This window comes from Pholcus phalangioides, unplaced genomic scaffold (genome assembly GCF_987345545.1).
Source record: "Pholcus phalangioides strain wild (caught in Gottingen) unplaced genomic scaffold, Ppha-v1.0 ptg000021l_1, whole genome shotgun sequence".
Taxonomy (NCBI): domain Eukaryota; kingdom Metazoa; phylum Arthropoda; class Arachnida; order Araneae; family Pholcidae; genus Pholcus; species Pholcus phalangioides.
In genome coordinates this window covers 14,281,547-14,301,146 of record NW_028301614.1, presented here as the reverse complement: position 1 = coordinate 14,301,146, position 19,600 = coordinate 14,281,547, and the positions used below count along the sequence as shown (strand labels likewise).

General features: G+C 35.8%; 1 protein-coding gene across 1 annotated transcript in view; it reads right to left on the bottom strand.

Annotated features, from left to right (window-relative positions):
- Positions 1 to 5,709: 5,709 nt before the first annotated feature.
- Positions 5,710 to 19,600, bottom strand: part of kcc (solute carrier family 12 member kcc) — a 505,581-nt gene continuing 491,690 nt past the window's right edge. The window contains exons 25-26 of the mRNA XM_089249045.1: positions 11,754 to 11,887; positions 5,710 to 11,035 (exon numbers count right to left, since the gene is read on the bottom strand). Coding sequence (XP_089105171.1) covers positions 10,944 to 11,035; positions 11,754 to 11,887 — 226 coding nt within the window. The 3' untranslated portion in view covers positions 5,710 to 10,943. The remainder of the gene's footprint in view (positions 11,036 to 11,753; positions 11,888 to 19,600) is intronic.

The following is a 19,600-nucleotide window of genomic DNA, read 5'->3' as shown; positions in this document are numbered from 1 at the left end:
CTATAAAATAAAAATTTCATATGAACAAGTGTTCATCAAACATTTTTAATTTCCATTAAAACAAAACATTTTACACTTTACTATAAATTTTCTCCGCATTTTTATTCGAAGGCAATATTTTTATTTGAAGGCACACAATATGTTGATATATCAGCATATTGTGTGTCTGATGTACAGGGGTTGGACGAAATAATATGAACAACTGTGAAATGAGACAAAATCTTCATTAATAGGCTGTTGGCCCTCCTTTTACATTAATTACAGCTTGTATCCGTCGTGAGATTGACAAATACAAGTCATGCACCACAGTCACGGGAAAACGTAGCCACTCCTCCTGCAAAAGGTCACTAATTCAGAACGTGTCTTTGGAGGTGGATACCTACTGTGCAGTTTGGCCTCCAAAATACCCCACAAAGGTTCAATTATATTAGGATCAGGGGACCGAGCGGGCTACACGAGGTGTTGCAGTTCATCATCGTGTTCATCAAGCCAGTCTCCGACAATTCCAGCAGTGTGAACGGACGAATTATCTTCTGGGAACACAGGTCGAGAATCAGGGAACAAATATTGCACCATTGAATGAAGCTGGTCGGCCAGAATACTGACATGAACCGATGCTTTAACCCGCCCATCCAGGACAACAAGTGGGCCGATACCATGGTGAGACATGACGCCCCACAGCATCACTGATCCCCCTGCATGCTTAACAGTAGAAAGGAGACAGTCAACATCATAAGCTTGTGCTGGCGTTCTCCAAACGTAAACACGTCCGTTAATCTGGAATAATGTGAACGAACGACGATTCGTCTGACCAGATGACATTTTACCATTGTTGTTGTTTCCAATTCTTATGTTCGTGACAGCATGTTCGTCGTTTCAAGGCATTGCCTGGTGTCACCAATGATTTTGCAATAGTCGCTCTACCTTGTATGTCTGCTGCATGCAGTTCACGGTGGATAGTTTTTGTCGATACACCTTCCTGTAGATGTGTGTTCATCTCAGATGTTATCTGGGATACTGTTATCTTGCGCTCTCTGGCCACAATCCGCTTCAAAACCCTTATGGGTCTATCAGCCATCTTCGATTTTCGGCCACTGTTATGCTTGGTAGATGATGTCTTTCCCTGTTTGCTATAGGTTGTCATTACATCAACACAGTACGTCTCCCGACACCAACAAGGGTGGCCGTTTTCATTACTGTGGTCCCGGCAAGACGGGCTCTAACAATCATGCCTCTTTCGAAATCTGTAAAGTCAGCCATAACGAAGTTTTAACGCCCCGATATACATTGCATCCGAACATTACATTTACTGATCTTCAAGCGTTTTTTAACCGTGACATTTATATACATACATATACAAGGTGATTACTTTATTCCTCTTGCCGCATTTTACTGACGAACCGTTGATCCTAGAGGCATACTTTCAATTGGGAAAAAGTATCCAAGTAACGTGTAGAACTCAGGTGCACAATTCATGTTGCAAGGGGTTGTATAGTTATTAAAATAAAAGAAAATTAACTTACAGACACCCTGTCCTCATAAACCAAATTAGAAAGTTGTGGCCATGTCTCTCCTGAGGAAAACAATGAAAATTCTACGTTTCTAAGTGCAATATTCGCAGAGGTATTTGAATTCAAAAACCGTAGGAGTTGGGAAAAACAGCATCAATCAGGGAAAGAAGCGTTGTCAGTTAGTTTTTAAGCTGTTTTATCCCAACTGTTCTCCAATTTTTTAATTCAAATATTTCTGCGAATATTCATACATGTGTTACACGAATACAACCATGCAGTACACAAATCTAGACATGTGCTACACAAATACAAACATATAATACACAAAAAATAAAATGAATGCACACATATTACAAACACTTTGTAGCCTCAAGGGACTGAAAAAGTCCTTCCAGCAGGCCTAAAGGAGAGAATAAGCTATAGAACATTCTTTCTTTCTCTTGGAACAGCATTATTATATTTATTAGTATTTTCGCTTATCTATATATATCTGAATAATGCTCACAATTAAGTTGCTTTTCGTGAAGCTCAATATAATTCAACCATCGTACACCACTTCTCTCATTTATTATTATACTCTTTTGTTCTTTAAGAACTTTCGTTCTATGGTTTCGTAATCTATGCGTCTGACGAAGTCAAAAATCACATGATTTATGTTTTTATTATTATTAAATTGATTTTTAGTGTGAAAAATGTTTAATATCTTAGGGGCAATGAAGGAAAAGCTATTTTTATCATAATTATAATGTTTTTTTGGTTTTGGTACTTGATAAACTCAATTATATCTATTTGTAGTTCTATTTTGATTTTTCGTTAAGTAATTTTCATTTAATTGTGAAAATTTGATAACTCTGTACAAAAAGTTTTGTCTCAAAATTAGAGTATGGCATTGTATTTTGGAACTATCGATTAATATTTGAGATCTTATTCTATTATATATATATTATCTAATTTCCGAATATTCTCGTAATATGCTCCTCCCCAAGCACTGATTACATAATTGACAATTGAATATATTCATGCATAGAATAAATCTTTCAAAAAATATTCATCAATCAAGTTTTTCATTTTGTAAATGATCACTGCATATTTTCTAATCTTTTTTATTAAAATATCACAGTGCGTGTTCCATTTAAGATCATTCTGTATTGTGATACCCAGATAATTGTACTAACGAACAATATCTATTTCTTGGCAGTGGCATTGATCCTCCAGGCACTGACAACGATTATATATTCTTAGATGTATGTTTGTGTTATAATTTATGTTTCTTGTCTTCATATAAATAAATTTTGTTTTTTGAGTGTTCAGTTTTAATTTATGTTTAATTAACCAGATATTAATATTTGTTAGATCATCTTCTAATTTTCTAATTAAATTTCCTGTATCAGTATCTTCTACATAAAGCACTGTATCATCAGCAAATGTTATAATTTCTCCATTCAATCTCAAGTTACATAAATCATTTATATATATCAAAAATAATATCGGAACCAAAACAGAGCCTTGAGGTACCCCATTTTTCACTTCTTGAAAAGTACTAACTTCTTTTGAATAACAACTGCTTGTTTCCTGTTGCAATAGTATGATTTAAACCATTCAAGTATGTTTCCTCTCACTCCTATTTTAAATAGTTTATTTGTTAAAATGTCCAAATCCACAAAATCGAATGCTCTTTTCAAATCTAGGAACACAGTTATGGAACATTTATTATTGTTGAATCCATTGTTTAAATAGTTAGTTAGATCAAGTATCGCCATTTCTGTATTTTTATGTTTTTGAAATCCATATTCGTTAGTTGAGAAAAATTTTTGTCTATTTAGGAAATCAAGTAGTTGGTTTTTTTATACATTTTTCAATTATTTTTGAGAAAACAGGAAGTATTGATATTGGTCTGTACTTTGTCAAATCATTACCATCTCCTGCTTTATATATGAGATGGACTAGAGAGTATTTCAAATCATTGTAGAATATTCCATTCAATACCATTCCATTCAATATTAATCATTTTAGGGGTCAATCCATCATAACCACTTGCTTTATTTTCCTTTAAATCCCTTATAACATGTTTTAACTCTTCTTGATTTATATCAGTATAAAACATGGAATTGATTGAATTGCTAGTAGCATTATTTTGTTCCAAACAATGGGTACAAAAATTTTGTTCATTAGTATTTAAATTCCTCGTAATAAAGTAATTATTGAATTTAATGGCCAAATCCAATATTTTTGTTTAAAATATTTTCATTTATGCATTTCTATTGTCTGCTTTTATCTTTTCCAATTTCTTTAAAGTTGCTTTTAAAGTTGTTTGCACATAGAAATATGGAATTTACTTTGTTTTGCTCAGGGGAGACAGGACCACAACTTTCTAATTTGGTTTAAGAGGACAGGGTGTCTGTAAGTTAATTTTTATTAATTTTAATACAAGATATACGGAAGACTGGATGTTGTGAAGATATTTATTATTTCAGATGTTTATTTTTTTTATTTTTTTTTTTTAAGGAAGGAAAAAAAACTCATCTCTGCCTCCACCGGGAGTCGAACCCGGGTCCCTCGATTGCCGGACGAGTGCTCTGACCACTAAGCTACAGAGGAGATAGAGATTTTCCTTCGCTAGAGCGTATATATGCCGAACGGAACCGTGCGATGGACGGTGAAACCGATCAGCTAATAGCTCATTGACGACGAGCCACCAGAGGGCTATATATATGACATGAATGTCGCTCTCCACTTGTTAATACAAGATATACGGAAGACTGGATGTTGTGAAGATATTAATTTACATTAATTTTAATAACTACACAACCCCTTACAACATGAATGATGTATCTGAATTCTACAAGTTATTCGGATACTTTTCCTACTTGGAAGTATGCCTCTAAGATCAACGATTCACCAGTAAAATGCGGCAAGAGGAATCAAGTAATCACCAAGTTTCACAAAACTGGAGGCGTGTATCCCTGGGGAGCCCGTAGAACTAGGACTGTCATCAGCATCACGCGGGTAAAGTTATTTTTTAGACAACACCAGGGCCGCAACTAGATGCTTGGTCACCAGGGACAAGCATGCATTTTGACGCCTCCATGTAATGTTGAAGGAGAGGTTTCAGAGTAAAATTTGCGCCCCTCTGGTCTAGCGCCCGGGGCACGAGGACCGCCTGCTCCCCCCTAGTTGCGGCCCTGGACAACAATTCCCCCGCCCAGGGCCGTCTTAAGAGTATCAAGGAATTTTCCGAGGCCCTTTCAACTGCTTCTCATTTTTCTGAGGCCTATCCTCTCTGGGGGCCCCCGGGCCGTGCCTGGGTGGGCCCATACGTTAAGGCAGCACTGCCCCCACCTAGAAACACTTGCCTACCACTTTACATACTTTCTCTCGAAAATTGTAACCAGATCTCCTCCGGGCCGTTTCCGTGTCAGCGTGCGTTAAGATTTCTCTTCCCAGAACTTTCAAATTCATAAAGCTACTCGGTTGCAATATTCCCTATAACTCATTCGTAAACTGCGCGAATTTGTTTTTTCATTGTGCATTGTCAATATACAACGAAAAAAAAATTGAAATGACACCATATATTGCAATAGAGTGTGTGTGTGAAAATTTAGTGTGTGCGGGTATGCTTGCGCAGAGGGAACACTGTTCAGGTGATAAACTTTCAGCACTAAATTGTTAATGAAAAATAGGACATGCGAAGGCACTTGGAAATTTCTGGAAGCTCAAGAGAGCCGTTAAAGCAAAACGCTTCTAAAACCCCGGTATATGTAGTATAATGTATAATAAAAAAGGCAGAGAACGCAAGAAAATAAAGAAACGAAATAGTATTTTGTATATAAAAACATTAAAATTTTTATTGCAGTCTACAGATGGTAATCAGGTGGTCGATACACAAATATAGGATCTAAAACATATAAATTCGTAACCTCTTTAATTTTCTTTTTTAATTTATCTTCTTACAGACTCTTTGTTTGGGAAAGTGGGAAGGTCGGCTTGGTGGAGTTCGATGTAGGGAAGAGGGGATCAAGGAAGAATCTTCAGCGTTCTTCTCGTTTCGCCCAATTGACAAACAAGAGACATTCCTTCTGTTCATCATCGCCATGACTCATAGAGAGTTTATTAATAATTATTTTTTGCAAAACACACACAGTATAAAAGCTGTCCTAAACATTTACGAATACTAAAGAAGAAATATACAAACACTGACTGACAATCAAAAGTTTTTCTTCCCTTTATTTGTAAACTATATGAGATCTAGATTAATTAATATCACCTGTGATATACATGTCTCATTTACACACGCACACATATATTGTATACCGTTCTGGTGAAATTGGTAAATTAAATACTGTGACCAAATTACGTATAAATTTAACTTTCAGGACGAAAAGAACAACACACCATATATAGCTTTAAAACATCATAAAACTACAAATCAAGGACTTTCAAACTATCAGAACGAAATTGTGTTTGTGCTTGAAAAATTATCGAATAAAATATTAACTCACTCATTTTCTAATTTTTATTGATTTCTTATCAATTATGAATTTAAAGGGGGAAGGAAAGAAATATTTCTTGTAAGAAATTATATATATAAAGTTTAGTAAAGTATTCCGCTAGAGTGTGAATTTTTTTTCAACATGAAAGCACAGCATAATTCTTTAACGAGTATTTTTAATTTTATCCTCAAGTCAAGTCATATGATAAGAAGCGAAAATAGGTTAATAATCGGATATCTCTGATACGTATTATATCTATTTGGCACTTTACAACTGGAATTTCAACTGTTTTTTTCGAGAGCTTCAATTTAGAACGAATCTGACTAGGACATAAGCAGTGACTTCGGATAACTATGTTCAGCCAATTAGGCTGTCACTTTACTTACGAATCGATAACTTTGAAAAATCTATTTTACTCATTACAAAAGCAGTACTCAACACTGCAGTACGTCCCATGTGAATTCATCGTAAACGTGCTTTGACAAATTTGTGAAAAAAAAAACAAAACACCACTTCAAACGAATAACATACGTAATTATGAATGTAAATAGTCATAAAGGAATATCGATGAACTTGTGTATAAAATTCCAATCGAAATTACGGTTGTCCACTTAAAAATCAAAATAATTGGTAATTTTGCCGGACTAGAATCTGGCTGCTAATTCTGAAAATTTAGAACATCGCCATCAAATTGAAGCAAACTATAATTAGTTTTATGAAATACTTATTAAAATTTCGACACACATCAGTACTAACAATTAAGATATATAACTCGCCTATTAAAATAATAAAGACATTATGTACTATCTGAAATTAAATCTCAGCTGTATGGTTTTCCGATTATCAGAGCAATTTCAAGCAATGATTATTATCACCATTGTTATCCTCCCATCATAAATCTGTGCAAAGTCGAAGTTTTTTGCCTCATGAACGTATTCTTTATTCACACTCACAGAATAAACCATTGTTTCAATTCCGTGATTACAAATTTTCCCATATTGAGCTACTGCTAGCACTAGAAACGTTATAGTCGATGAGATGCTCAACAACGAATGTATAAAAGAAGCAGCCCGATGTATGTTATTTGAATCTAATTCGTCACTAAATCTTCGAGAGATCTCTTGAGCTAAACAAATGATATTTTTCTTGTACATAAGAAAAAAAGAAGAAACGTTTGTCTCTCAGACCCAGGATAAGAACCTTAAGTGTGACAAGAATTGCATCCAGAATCAACTATAAATTTGTAAACAACCTTCACGTACAGGAAGCAGTTTTCACGAGACAAATGTTGAAAATAACTTAGAAATCTATCATTTATTCTTTTTATAGTTTTTCTTGCCCTCACGATAAACGAAACATATTTCGACACGAGATTTAATGAACGGAAAGAATTGATGACCATTAACCGATAGAGAAAATATGAGTAAATTCAGATGCTATTAAAGAATTCTGCCGCCTCCTCGATTTTTATAATTAAAAATGTTTAGGTTTCTGCCCATCGATATAATATTCTCAAATGCGAGCTTTCCAATCCATTCTTCATAGAACTTTTTGACACGCTCATTTTTATAATCCTTCGTATATCAAAATATGCTCAACCTCAAAATTATCCGAAAATATAATACAGTTCATTAGTACAGGAAGACAGTCTAAAAATGTTCATATGGAGTGAATTTTAGGAAAAGAATGTTTTTTTGAATGATTTTATCGAACCAAAAAATAAATATAAAATTACGTAGATTGACTTGAAAATTTCAATAATTTCTTCGGAAACTCACAGCGAATAATGTGAAAGTCAATTTGTGGGACAGGATATTGAAACGGTAGAAGTTATCTAGTTGAATTTTTAATTCTCTTTTTGATAAGAAATCAAATTCCTACATTTCAGTGTATTGTGACTCACACACTCATATTTGTGCAGCTAATAGAAGAAGTACTATATATGTGTATATAATATATATCGTCTCTTCTCAATCATTTTTATCATATAGTTTTCACGAAAAAGAACATTATTATATCAACTTTTCATATAATCAACCACTATAATCACTTCTCACGAATGGAAGAAAAAAAGGAAAAAAGAAAGATTTTAAACCATTATCAATCACATTATATGATATTCTCATTAAAGTTATTTAAATTTCACAGGTACAAAGACTTTTCTAACAACAACAACAACGATAAATCTGATTATTAATAATAATTATTTTTTTATCCCTTGAAAAAGGGAAGAAAATGGAGGAAAAGAAATCACCTCTTGCAAACTTGAGAATAGAATCCTCTTCTTTTTTTACACAAGAATTTGATTTTCAACTTACCTTTTTCAATATAGAAGCTTTTTTTTTATTCGGGGTAACATATTTTCTAAAAGCTCAGTTGAAAACTCTATTTTTTTCTTAAATATGAAAGTCAAAAATCTTTTCTTTTTACTTTTACACCTTAACTTCCTAATAAAACTCTCTTCCAACATCATCATCGTTCTGAATAATAACTTGTTTTTCACGTTAGAAGGATCACATGACTAGAAATCTAAGTCCTAAGCACAAATACATACTCTTGTAACATATGTACATAAGTAACAATAAAACTTTCATTTATCCGAAAGTTCACAAAAAACTTCTTTCAATGAAAAAAAAAAAGTATGAACTTTGACATTTTTCTTAAATATATTCACAATTATGAATAATAAAGAAATTCAAAGGCGCGTGGCAAAACCTGTAAAGTATCATCTGATTAGATGAGTTTCTTAAATTACTATAATATGTAAATCTCCATTTCTTCAAATACAGTGCTGAGTTTACTGAAAAATCTCACCAATCTTCATTTTAATACAGTACCATACATTACATACATTACACCTTTAAATAAATAACCAACTGTATTTGAAGTTGTGGATCCGAGACTTTATTAAATATTTAAGGGAAATAAAAAGAAAAAAAAAAGGCGTTTATTAAAACCATCAAATGCGGTTATTTAAGAAATGTTTCAGCTCTCTAAAATTGTGCACACACATACACAAGAAAGATATTCGAATGCTCGTGCAACTTATGAACATACCACAGTTTTTCGTTATAATACTATGTCATTCCGAATATTTTTACAACACCCATAAGTACGCATGAAGTGCTCATTTGTATGCAGGAAACAAAATACGTAATACTTGTCCTTACAACAGGGAAAACGAGATATCATAACAGAATACACATAACTGTAATGCTTCTAGCCCGATAAATGCATGCGGTTTAGGCAGTTTTTATCTCTTGAAACTAAGAACTAGTTTCTTTCTTCAATCTTTGCTTGATGTTCTCAGGATCGATTGAAAATAAGTTATCTCTAAACATTTAAAAGGAATCTATGATATAAACTAAAAAGTATAGCACCTAAAATCTCAATCTTTGGCCTTCATTTATAATCACAGGAGATAAATCGCATTGTGAGTGAGCACATGTATCGGGCATAAAAAGCGAATGGAATATTTTTACTGTATATATAATATTTTTTAAGTTTTAAGCGCTGATAAACTCCATATAAACAACACACAAATAACTTTCAGCTTTGGTGGCTCAGTGCTTTACACAGCATCGCATTGACATGTAGATATATATAAATTTCGTTTTTTCAATATAACACATAAATATTCATAATAACAATAACCGTGAATATTAACTGTATCGCGTGTAACAGTCGACAAGAGCTTACGAGACATTTTTTGACAATACCTAGAGGCGAAAGGATCAAATGATATGTAAGTTATTGAAATCACCAATTCATAACTTTAACAAATAAAGCCACTGCTTTCCAATCACTATGCAAAGGGGGAAAAAAACGGGTGTCACTAAACCAAATTATTTAAAAAAAAGCAAATTTGTACAAAAACAAAGCCAACAACTTACAAAACAATCTCGAGTGCACAATAACATGAAGGAACTCTAAATCCCTTTTAGGACGGGAAAAAAATTAAAACACCCCATAACGTTATTCTGCATACACAAACCGAATGGAAAACTCCATTTATACGGGAAAACAATAACATCTAAAACCCTTGAAACACTCTTGGGTGAAATTGTGAACAATCAAACTAAATTAACACATACACACACGTACAAACAGACAAATACATACACTAAAATACAACCTGAATGAAATCGAAACGTAACGTATGCGATGAACATATTTACAATAGAAATGTGTATTGCTAAATTATTTGAGGAGTTTTTAAGGTAAATAAAAACAAAAACTAACATTAATATGAAGTAATACTTTTGATCCAAAAAAATAATAAAATGAAATAAATTATTTCAATATACATAAATTGTCTTGTTTGGAGTATCAGTGGCATCAGTTACAAAACTCAGAACGTAAATATTGCGTGTATGAGTAAAAGAAAAAATAATATATATTGTATTTTAAAAATGAAAAAAATTAACTTTTCTTGTGTGTGCCAAAAATATCTGCATATATATATATTTGAATTTTCACTCATACACATTCCAATAAATAAATGAAAAAGAAACAACAACTTTCTATCATGTTTTCACAAATACTTCGAGGTAAGCATATGGAAAAATGGATGTTATTATTCTAAGAATAACTTTTTCTTTTTTTAAATACAATATGATAAGGATGACGATGGAGTCCTACAGCGATAAAGAGTGCATTTCTGAAAGTTACTCTGCGACCCGAAGACATTAATTATTATTCATTATGTTAAGCAAAAAGCTAAGTAGGGAGTGTATTTTTTTTTCTTTTGGCGGTGGGTGTAATAAGTATGATGACAGCGTTTAATAATAATTTAACAACAACAATAACCTATTGAAGTGACATGTGCAACCACAATATATTAAGACCGAACAACCATAATTTTTGCATGTCCAAAAAGTTATTATTTTTTTTCAGGGGTGAGCATGAGCTTATTTTTATGGTGAATGACCACCATACAAGCTCAGGAGTAGATGGTGATCACCTCTCGTCCACCACCTCTCACAAGAATCACCTTCTCCAGGCCCTCAGTGAGCACTTCGACGAATTCCATATCTTTTAAACAGAATCAAGGATGATTAATACCTATCATAATCTCACACACATAATATCCATCAATTCCAAATTTATGACTTATTTTAGAAAAATATAAATTCATAATTTCATAGTTAACGAATTCCATTGAGGGACAATGTTTATGATTGCTAAGCACTGTTATTTGAAGGAAGGAAAATAACGATAGACGTTTATCCTATATGTATATACGTGTGACCGATCTTACAATTATTTAACTGTGACAATAAGAACTAAGTGACTAAGTACCAGTGTTTTCCAAAAAAAGGGACAGTGTTGAGTAATTTTACAATTCTCCCAGAATTTAAGGGGTACTTTAAAAAATAGTATTTTTTTAATACACAAATATGTAGTTTTAAAATTGAAAAAAATTCAACCTAAAAATTGGAAAAAGTCTTTTCACTCCTATTAAAAATTCGGAATGAAAATATAAATACAAATTCTGCAACACAAAAAATGCCCAACGAGGTGGCTGAAAAAAGATGCCCCTAAGTGTTAGATGTGTAAAATACGCATCTGGATGCGAATTGGCGAACACGCTGTGTGACAAGCACTGCAATAATTAAATATATACGAACTTTTAATCGTAAAAAAAAAGTCATCATATTACTGTGAAAAGGTAGAGAGGGGTCCACTGTAAATAGCAATAAAATATATTAAATAAGAGATAACGGCAAATACACATGTGCAAAAAGGATACAGTTCTCTTCACCAGTTTTGATCTTTGGTGCTCCGGGCAAGTTGATTACAACGAGTTGTGAGTCTTTGGACTTGCTTACAATGACTTCGTTCAACTTCACCGCTGTATGCATGCGGCGAACATTTGCCTCATCCCTAAACAGAAAAAAAAGTTTAATCAATTAAGTTAGTTTATATATACAGTCAAACCTCGTTAATGAGTCACTCTTGGGAGAGCAAAAATATGACTTAGTAAGCGGAGTGACTCGTTAAACGGAGTAAGCCATAGCTGTGCCAATTCCTGCCCGAGGACTATTGGGACTTCCAAAAAGTGACCCGGTAAGCTGAGTGACGTGTTAACCGGGTGACGTACTAACGAGGTTTGACTGTATTTCAAAACTATTTGAAGAAAGGAGGAAATTTCGGAATGTGTGCAAAAATCCTGATGCATTACATTTTCTGTAAAATATTTCGTACTATGACCCACAGGTATGGTCGTCCTCATTATCTTTGAGAAATGACGTCTTCGAAACTAATTCATGCTTCTTTTTCTGTTGTACTTATTATTATCCTAAAATTTTTTCGTTTTATTAAATGCCTTACACCTGGGACAAAAACACACACATTCCTCAAGAAATAGATAAAGTTTTCGTGGCTATTTTCAATTGATAAAAGGTTCTTGATTCATTCTTTGAATTTACTTTTTGATAATTGTGTAAAAAAACGCGAGTTAAATACCGAAAACATTCTCAGTTCCGGTGGAGACAAGATGACTTTTCTTTCACCGCAGTATACATAAAATCAATATTCAGAATCTAATATTCAGAAAATATCTGTTTCCGTGATTCTCATTTCTGTCCCGAGTTTTTTCTTTTAAAAATCCACTATACCGTTCTTTGATCCTGCCTTTTACGTTTCTTTATTAGACCATCGTTTTCTGATCCAATACTAGTTATGAGCTCGCTGTGCTCATTCGAAAGGAAAATACATTTTTGTACAATTTATTTTGCAGTGTAGTACTGAGTGTGTGCGCGTCATGATTATATTTATACAAATTCAAACATGTTTTACCCATTCTTTTTAAGGAGAAAACAATATTTTCATTTCGATCGATTTTCAAATCAATATTTTATTTTAATAAGATTCTTTTAGATATATGGGATGGGCAAGTAGTATTGAGGTGAACGTGTTACTGTTATTGAAAAGAACCTCTTTTAAATTTCTAGAATATATATATATAAAACTTTCAGCGTAGTGGCTCGCGATTAGGAAGATAAATGCAAAATAAGGTCGAGAGTATGTAAAAGATAGTCTTCGAGAAAGAAATGTTTAATTTACTTTTTAATGGTTGTGAATACCCTTGTTATACACATTATTATGGTGTTCTCCAGGGGTTGGTTTTGGGTCCCTTACTTTTTTACTTTATTTATAAATGATTTACCTGATTGTATTGATACTAAATGCTTAATGTTTGCTGATGATGTAAAAATTTTTCACGTTATTAATAGTAACGATGACACTGCTAAATTACAAGAATCTATCAACAAACTTAATTCATGGTGTGAAAATAATAAGTTGTATTTAAACATAGGTAAGTGTAAATTTATTACCTATAGTAGGAGACATTCTCCACTTATGTTTGATTCAGTATTGATAGTCAATCAAGGGGGTTGATTGTATGAAGGATTTGAGTGTAATATTTCACAGTTCTTTTTCGTCTAACGTATCAATTATACTGTGTCTAAAACGTCCAGAAGTCATAGTTTTATAATTTGTTATAATAAGCTTTTTTCCAATGTTGAAACTACCTTGTTGCTTTTTTTTTCAGTTCCTATGTTCGACCTGTTTTGGAATACTCTAGAATCATTTGGGATCGGCGTTACTTATTTAATATATTGTAACACTGCGAGACGCAGACGGTGTTACAGTTTCTGGCGCCTCGACGGTCTCTCGTAATAATAGAGCCGCCGACATGAAGGGAACCGGCGAGTTCCGAGAAGCAATTCTTCTGAGGAACCGCTGGTACCATCGGGCCTATATAAGGTGGGACGCTGCTAAAAACGGGGTCTTTTTCCCCGTAGTCGTAAAGGAAGTGAGAAGAGTCGAGGTGAGAGGAGAACGAAGGGAATCTCTGGTGATGAGTACGGACGATCAGGATTGAGATGGGTCCGAAAGATTTGGTGGTGAGTGCCGTATAAATATAGTCTCGGAATTATCTCTCTCAGTAAATAATCTAAGTTCCATTTCTATGCAGATAATTAATCACTTAAAATTCGGCCTGTCAAGTTCATGTATGTATGTGCGATGGCGTTATATCATGTTGGATAAGGATCTCCTCTTTGAGTAGCTCTTATTTTAAATTGTTAATTGAATAAATTACTTTGTTATTACTAACCCCTTTGTGTGAATTCTATTAGTTTTCAATGGTCAATTTCTTTGTTGACGGACGTCACAAAACACAACGCAAAAATAGTCCTTAATCGTAAATTTAATTGTTTTTCATTTTGTGCCCCTTCCCCAGACGACACCGTCACAGTGGTGCCATGACCAGGATCCATATCCAACATGATTAAAGTGTTATGTATTTTATATGCTGAGCTATTAATTGTTAAATTTTATGCCTAGTATTCGCTTATTAGTGAGGAAAGTTGATTGTTTGGTATACGTTGGAAGTTTTATTTTTGATGAATCTTAATGATAATTACTGCTGTGTCCATATTTAGTTTAGTAATTTCGTATTAATTATAGTTAGAAATAATGGCGAATGAAGAAATTTTGGGGGATGTAAATTCTTCGAACGGTTCTATGGGTCGGGCGTTAGTTAATCCTATTGCAGGATATTTTTCATTGTTAGGCAGTTACAGTGGAGCAGAAGATACTTTAACAGCTTCTGTTTTCATAAAAAATTTGGAGGATATAGCTGCATTAGCGAATTGGGGTGATGTTGAGAAGATAATTGTGCTGAAAGCGAAATTGAAGGGTAAGGCGGCGGAATTTCTTGTCGATAATCCCGATGTATCTTCTGAAACCAATTTTGAGACTTTCAAGGCTAGGTTTCTAACACATTTTGAGGAAGAGATCCCGTTGGCGTGTAGACTTCAACGGTTTACCACATGTAAGCAACTGCCGGGTGAATCGGTGAAGAATTTTTCGTCTCGGTTGAAAAGATTGGCCTTTGGCTTCTTGCAGGGCAGCAATTCGGATGACGAGCAAGTGAAAAGACTGTCCGACAGGACGAAATTATCCCAATTCTTGGCCGGATTAAATCCCGGATTACAGAGATTTGTAATGCACCAGAATCCCGAGGATCTCGATGCGGCTATTCGCATAGCCTCCCTCATCGAGGCGAACGAAGCCATGATACAGAAGTCCTCGTCCTCGGTGATGTGCAATGAAGTCGAAGCAGGTTCCCAGCGAGATGGATTGACATCACTGTATAATTTAATAGCTGAAACCAAACGACAGACAGACTCCCAAACTGCTCTTATAGCCCAGTTGACTAAAGAGATAGCGGGCCTAAAAATGTCTCATTCTGTTCATCCTCAGCCTTCTCTGCCCATAAACTGCACTAATCAGGGAGTAAACGGGCTTCCTGGGATGCAAATCATTTGTTTTTTTTGTAATAAACCTGGACATACCTGGATATTCTGTAGGGCGAGGGTACAGGCGGAGGAAACCAACCAATACGTATCCCCTCCCAACCCCACACAATGGCATCAGTCGGGAGGACGTTTTCCCAATGACAATAGGAGTGGGAGTGCCGGAAAGAGATGGGTCCCTCGGAATCGAAATCGGCAAACATGACTAGATCAGCGGGGGAGGGAAAAAGCCAGGATCAGGGCCTGTTCGTTCCAAGGGGTGTCCAGAAATACTAACAGAGTGAACGAGAGAGAGAGAGAAACCGAAGTGGAAGAGAAAGACGTTTTGCCTAAGATAACAGCTGAGATTGGCAAGAGGTCGTTCACTATGTTGATTGACAGTGGGGCCGCTGTTTCCCTCCTCAGCCAGACTTTGGCCCAGGATCTTTTTAGGAGAAATTTATGCAAGCATGTGCCATCCGAAGAACTGGTAATAAAAGGCGTTACTGGAACATCCTTGAGGTATAGCGCTTGTGTCCAGGTGATGTTGACTGTCGGGGGCAGAAAACAGCTTCAAAAATTCTATATATTGGATAGAGAACTAAGCCCCCATTTCGAAGCACTGGCTGGCTTTGATTTTTTAAGAAATCAAAAAATGATTCTGGACTTTAACAAAGCCATTCTGTTTAATGATGAGATTCGCTTGCCCCTACTGCCATCTGGACAGGCCATGGGTGTGGCAGCTCATGTTGCTGAGGTAGCTGTTTTGAAGTTAAATAAAAAGTTAAGGCTACCGGCCCGAACCCATAAATTGATTTTCGTGAATAATCCCGGAGTGCAAAATACGGGTCCTCTCCTAGTTGAGCCCTCCCATTCACAGGGTGAAAAGGAGTGGCTAGTCGCTAATGCGATCACGAAAATTAATGAAAACGATAAAATTGGTATACTTCTTGCTAATACATCTAACCGGCCCAAGCATCTGAATAAGGGAACAAGAGTGGCTTACGTGTACCACATGGATGATAAAGTCGACCAAGAAGAACCAATACCCTTATCGAAAAAGAAATTGCCCCCACTAAGTGACAGAGATTTTAATTTGAGTGAGGTGCCCAGTACCATGAAAGGACCGCTAGTGAAGTTACTTCTTAAGTATAAAGGTGCTTTTGCTAGAGATATCACGGAACTCGGAAGAACTAATTTGGTCCCGCATAAAATAAATTGGAATAATAAAAAACTGAAACCCTCGCCAATGTATAGGACACCATACGCATTACGCAATGAATTGAAAAATCAAATGAATGATTTGCTGGAGGCTAATATTATTGCTAAGAGCAATAGCCCTCTCCCTGCGCCTACCCTATTGGTGAAAAAGAAACCCAGTGGGTACAGGTTGTGTGTTGATTTGCGGAGGTTAAATGAAACCATTGAGCCAGACTCCTATGCTATGCCCCGTTTGGAAGATATATTTGCCCAACTCAATGGAGCAAAATATTTTAGTTGTTTGGATTTGAAGTGCTCCTATTTCCAACAAGAAGTGGCTCAGGAAGACAGACATAAGTTAGCATTCAGAAACGAAGAAGGTGTGTTTGAATTCCAAACTACCCCCATGGGATTGAAATCGGCATCCGCCGCTTTCCAGCGATTGGCTGATGCGTTGGTTTCGGAAATGCAAGATGAGAAAATATTCTCGTTTGTGGATGATTTGTTAATAGCGAGTGATACTTTAGATGCTCATCTAATTAAGTTGGAAAAAGTTCTTCGTACGCTTAGCAAACATAATCTAAAGCTGGCTCCCTCTAAGTGTCAATTTTTGAAAGAAGAAGTATGTTTTCTAGGACATAAAGTTAGTGCAGCGGGCATAAGTCCTAGTGATGATCACCTGAAAGCTATTGAAAATTACCCGCGACCCACATCGGCAAAACAATGTAGACAGACTTTAGGTCTTTTCGGATTCTTTCGCCGTTTCGTGAAAAATTTTGCCGACCTGGCTAAACCTCTCACAGATTTGACGAAAAAGGATGTGAAATTTGAATGGGGTGAACGGGAAGAACAATCGTTTCAAAGCCTAAAACAGTGTTTAATGTCTCCGCCCATATTAGCGTTTCCCAGATTTGACCAGCAATTTTTTCTCAGTTCAGATGCCTCTCAAACTGGAATAGCTGCGGTGTTATTCCAGGAGCATGCTGATGGACCGCATGTTATCGGGTACATGTCTAGGAAGTTGAAACCCCCGGAAACAAGGTATGCAACAATCGAACAAGAGCTCTTGGCAATTATAGAGGGAGTTAAATACTTTAGAGAATATCTGATTGGACGAAAGTTCACTATAGTTAGCGATCATCGCCCGTTGACGTATTTGTTGTCTTTGAAGAATCCCTCATCACGATTAACTAGGTGGAGTTTGGCCTTGCAAGAATACGATTATGAAATAAAACACAAGCCTGGAAAGGAAAATTTTGTCCCCGATGCTCTCAGCCGATGTTTCCATACCACTGACGCAGACAAGGATGATAATGAATTATATGACCGTGTCAAGTCTTCGCAATATGGTGATCCGGCAATAATGGCCATTATAGAAACGCTGCGTGGATCAGTTAATCCCAGGAAGGTTTCTGATTCGTATTTTTTGAATGAAGAGCTCTTGTACCATTTTGCCCCACCCCACATACGACCTACTAAAGAGCGGTACATAGAGCAGTTGGTGGTCCCGCAGAGCATGAAGAAAGAAGTGCTTGAAAAAACGCATGACAATTTAGGCTCCCATCAGGGGTTTGAGAAGACATTTGAGCGTTTGAGACAGGATTATTTTTGGATAAATTATTATGCGGAATGTAAGCAATATGTTAACACATGTAAAACTTGTATAGAGCGTAGAGGATACAATGCTAAACACAAGGCACCTCTTATGCGCAATGTTTGCGCCTCCGAACCATGGGAGGTTGTTAGTTGTGATATTGTTGGCCCCCTAGATCTGACAATTGCTGGTAATAGGTACATATTTGTCATGGTTGACCAATTTTCCCGTTTTATGGAAGCTGTACCTCTGGCTGATACTAAATCTGCCACGTTAGCAGAAGTGTTTTTCCGAGAAATTATCTGCCGGTATGGGAGACCCGAAGCTTGTTTAACCGATCAAGGTAAAAATTTGAATGAGTCAGTTTTTAGAGAAATGCTTGCCAAGCTAGGCATCCGCAAATTAACAACCAGTGCATTCAGGCCGTGCTCTAATGGTATTAATGAAAGGTCCCATGCATCTATATTACACATGTTAGCTTGCATGTCTAATAACACGGAGGAATGGGATAAAATGCTTCCTCATGTGCTAATGTCATATCGTAGTGCGATACACGCCACTCTCCGGGATTCTCCCTATCATTGCCTTTTTGCAAGGGATATGCGACTTTTTCCATCTGTATTAAAGGAGAAAATTGCTTGGGGTCATTTCGATTACGAAGATTATATTAAGACCCTTAAGATAAGAATGCAACGTGCTCACGAGATAGTAAGGCAACACCTCGAAGAAGCGGCTGAAAAACAAGAACAACAACGAGCACAGCATTCCATAGACAAAAACATTCAAATAGGTGATCTCGTATACTTGTATACGCCCCAAGTGAAGAAGGGCCAGGGGCGCAAATTGGCGCGCTATTCTAAGGGTCCTTATCGGGTTGAAAAACAATTGAGTCCTGTTCTCTTCGAGATAAAACACACTGAAGATAGAAAAGATGTCCAAAAAGTTCACTCAGATAGGTTGACTAAGGCTTCACTGGACAGGACATTTTTAGAAGTGAGAGAGGGCCCCGACACTGTAGAAAATGAGAAAATCCTCGAAACAAACCACGATGCGGAATCTAGTTCTTTAATGGTTTCAGAAAGAGAGGAATGCGATACTGAATCGGATGAGACAGAGATTCTGCCGTGGGAATATTTACAATCTTTTTGTCGGCCGATACAAACGCCCCAAGGAGCTGATGCAGCACAATCTCACTCCGATAGCGCAAGGGAGATTTCATTATCAAGTAATGTAGGCAATGAGGAACCGCAGTACGGGCCTGAACAGCAATCGACTGAGGCCACTCATAGCAGATACAATCTCAGACCACGACACACTCGCATAGCGCATGTAGAAAGCACTGATGTAAATCAAACAGCTGTTAAATACCCTGCCTCTCTCACGGAGAGAGTGTTGAAATGGTTCTGGGATGACGAATAATAATTGAAGAGTGAGAAATTTTTTTTTAATATTAGAAACACGTGTATATAGTACTTGTTTTCGAAGTATTTGGATTAT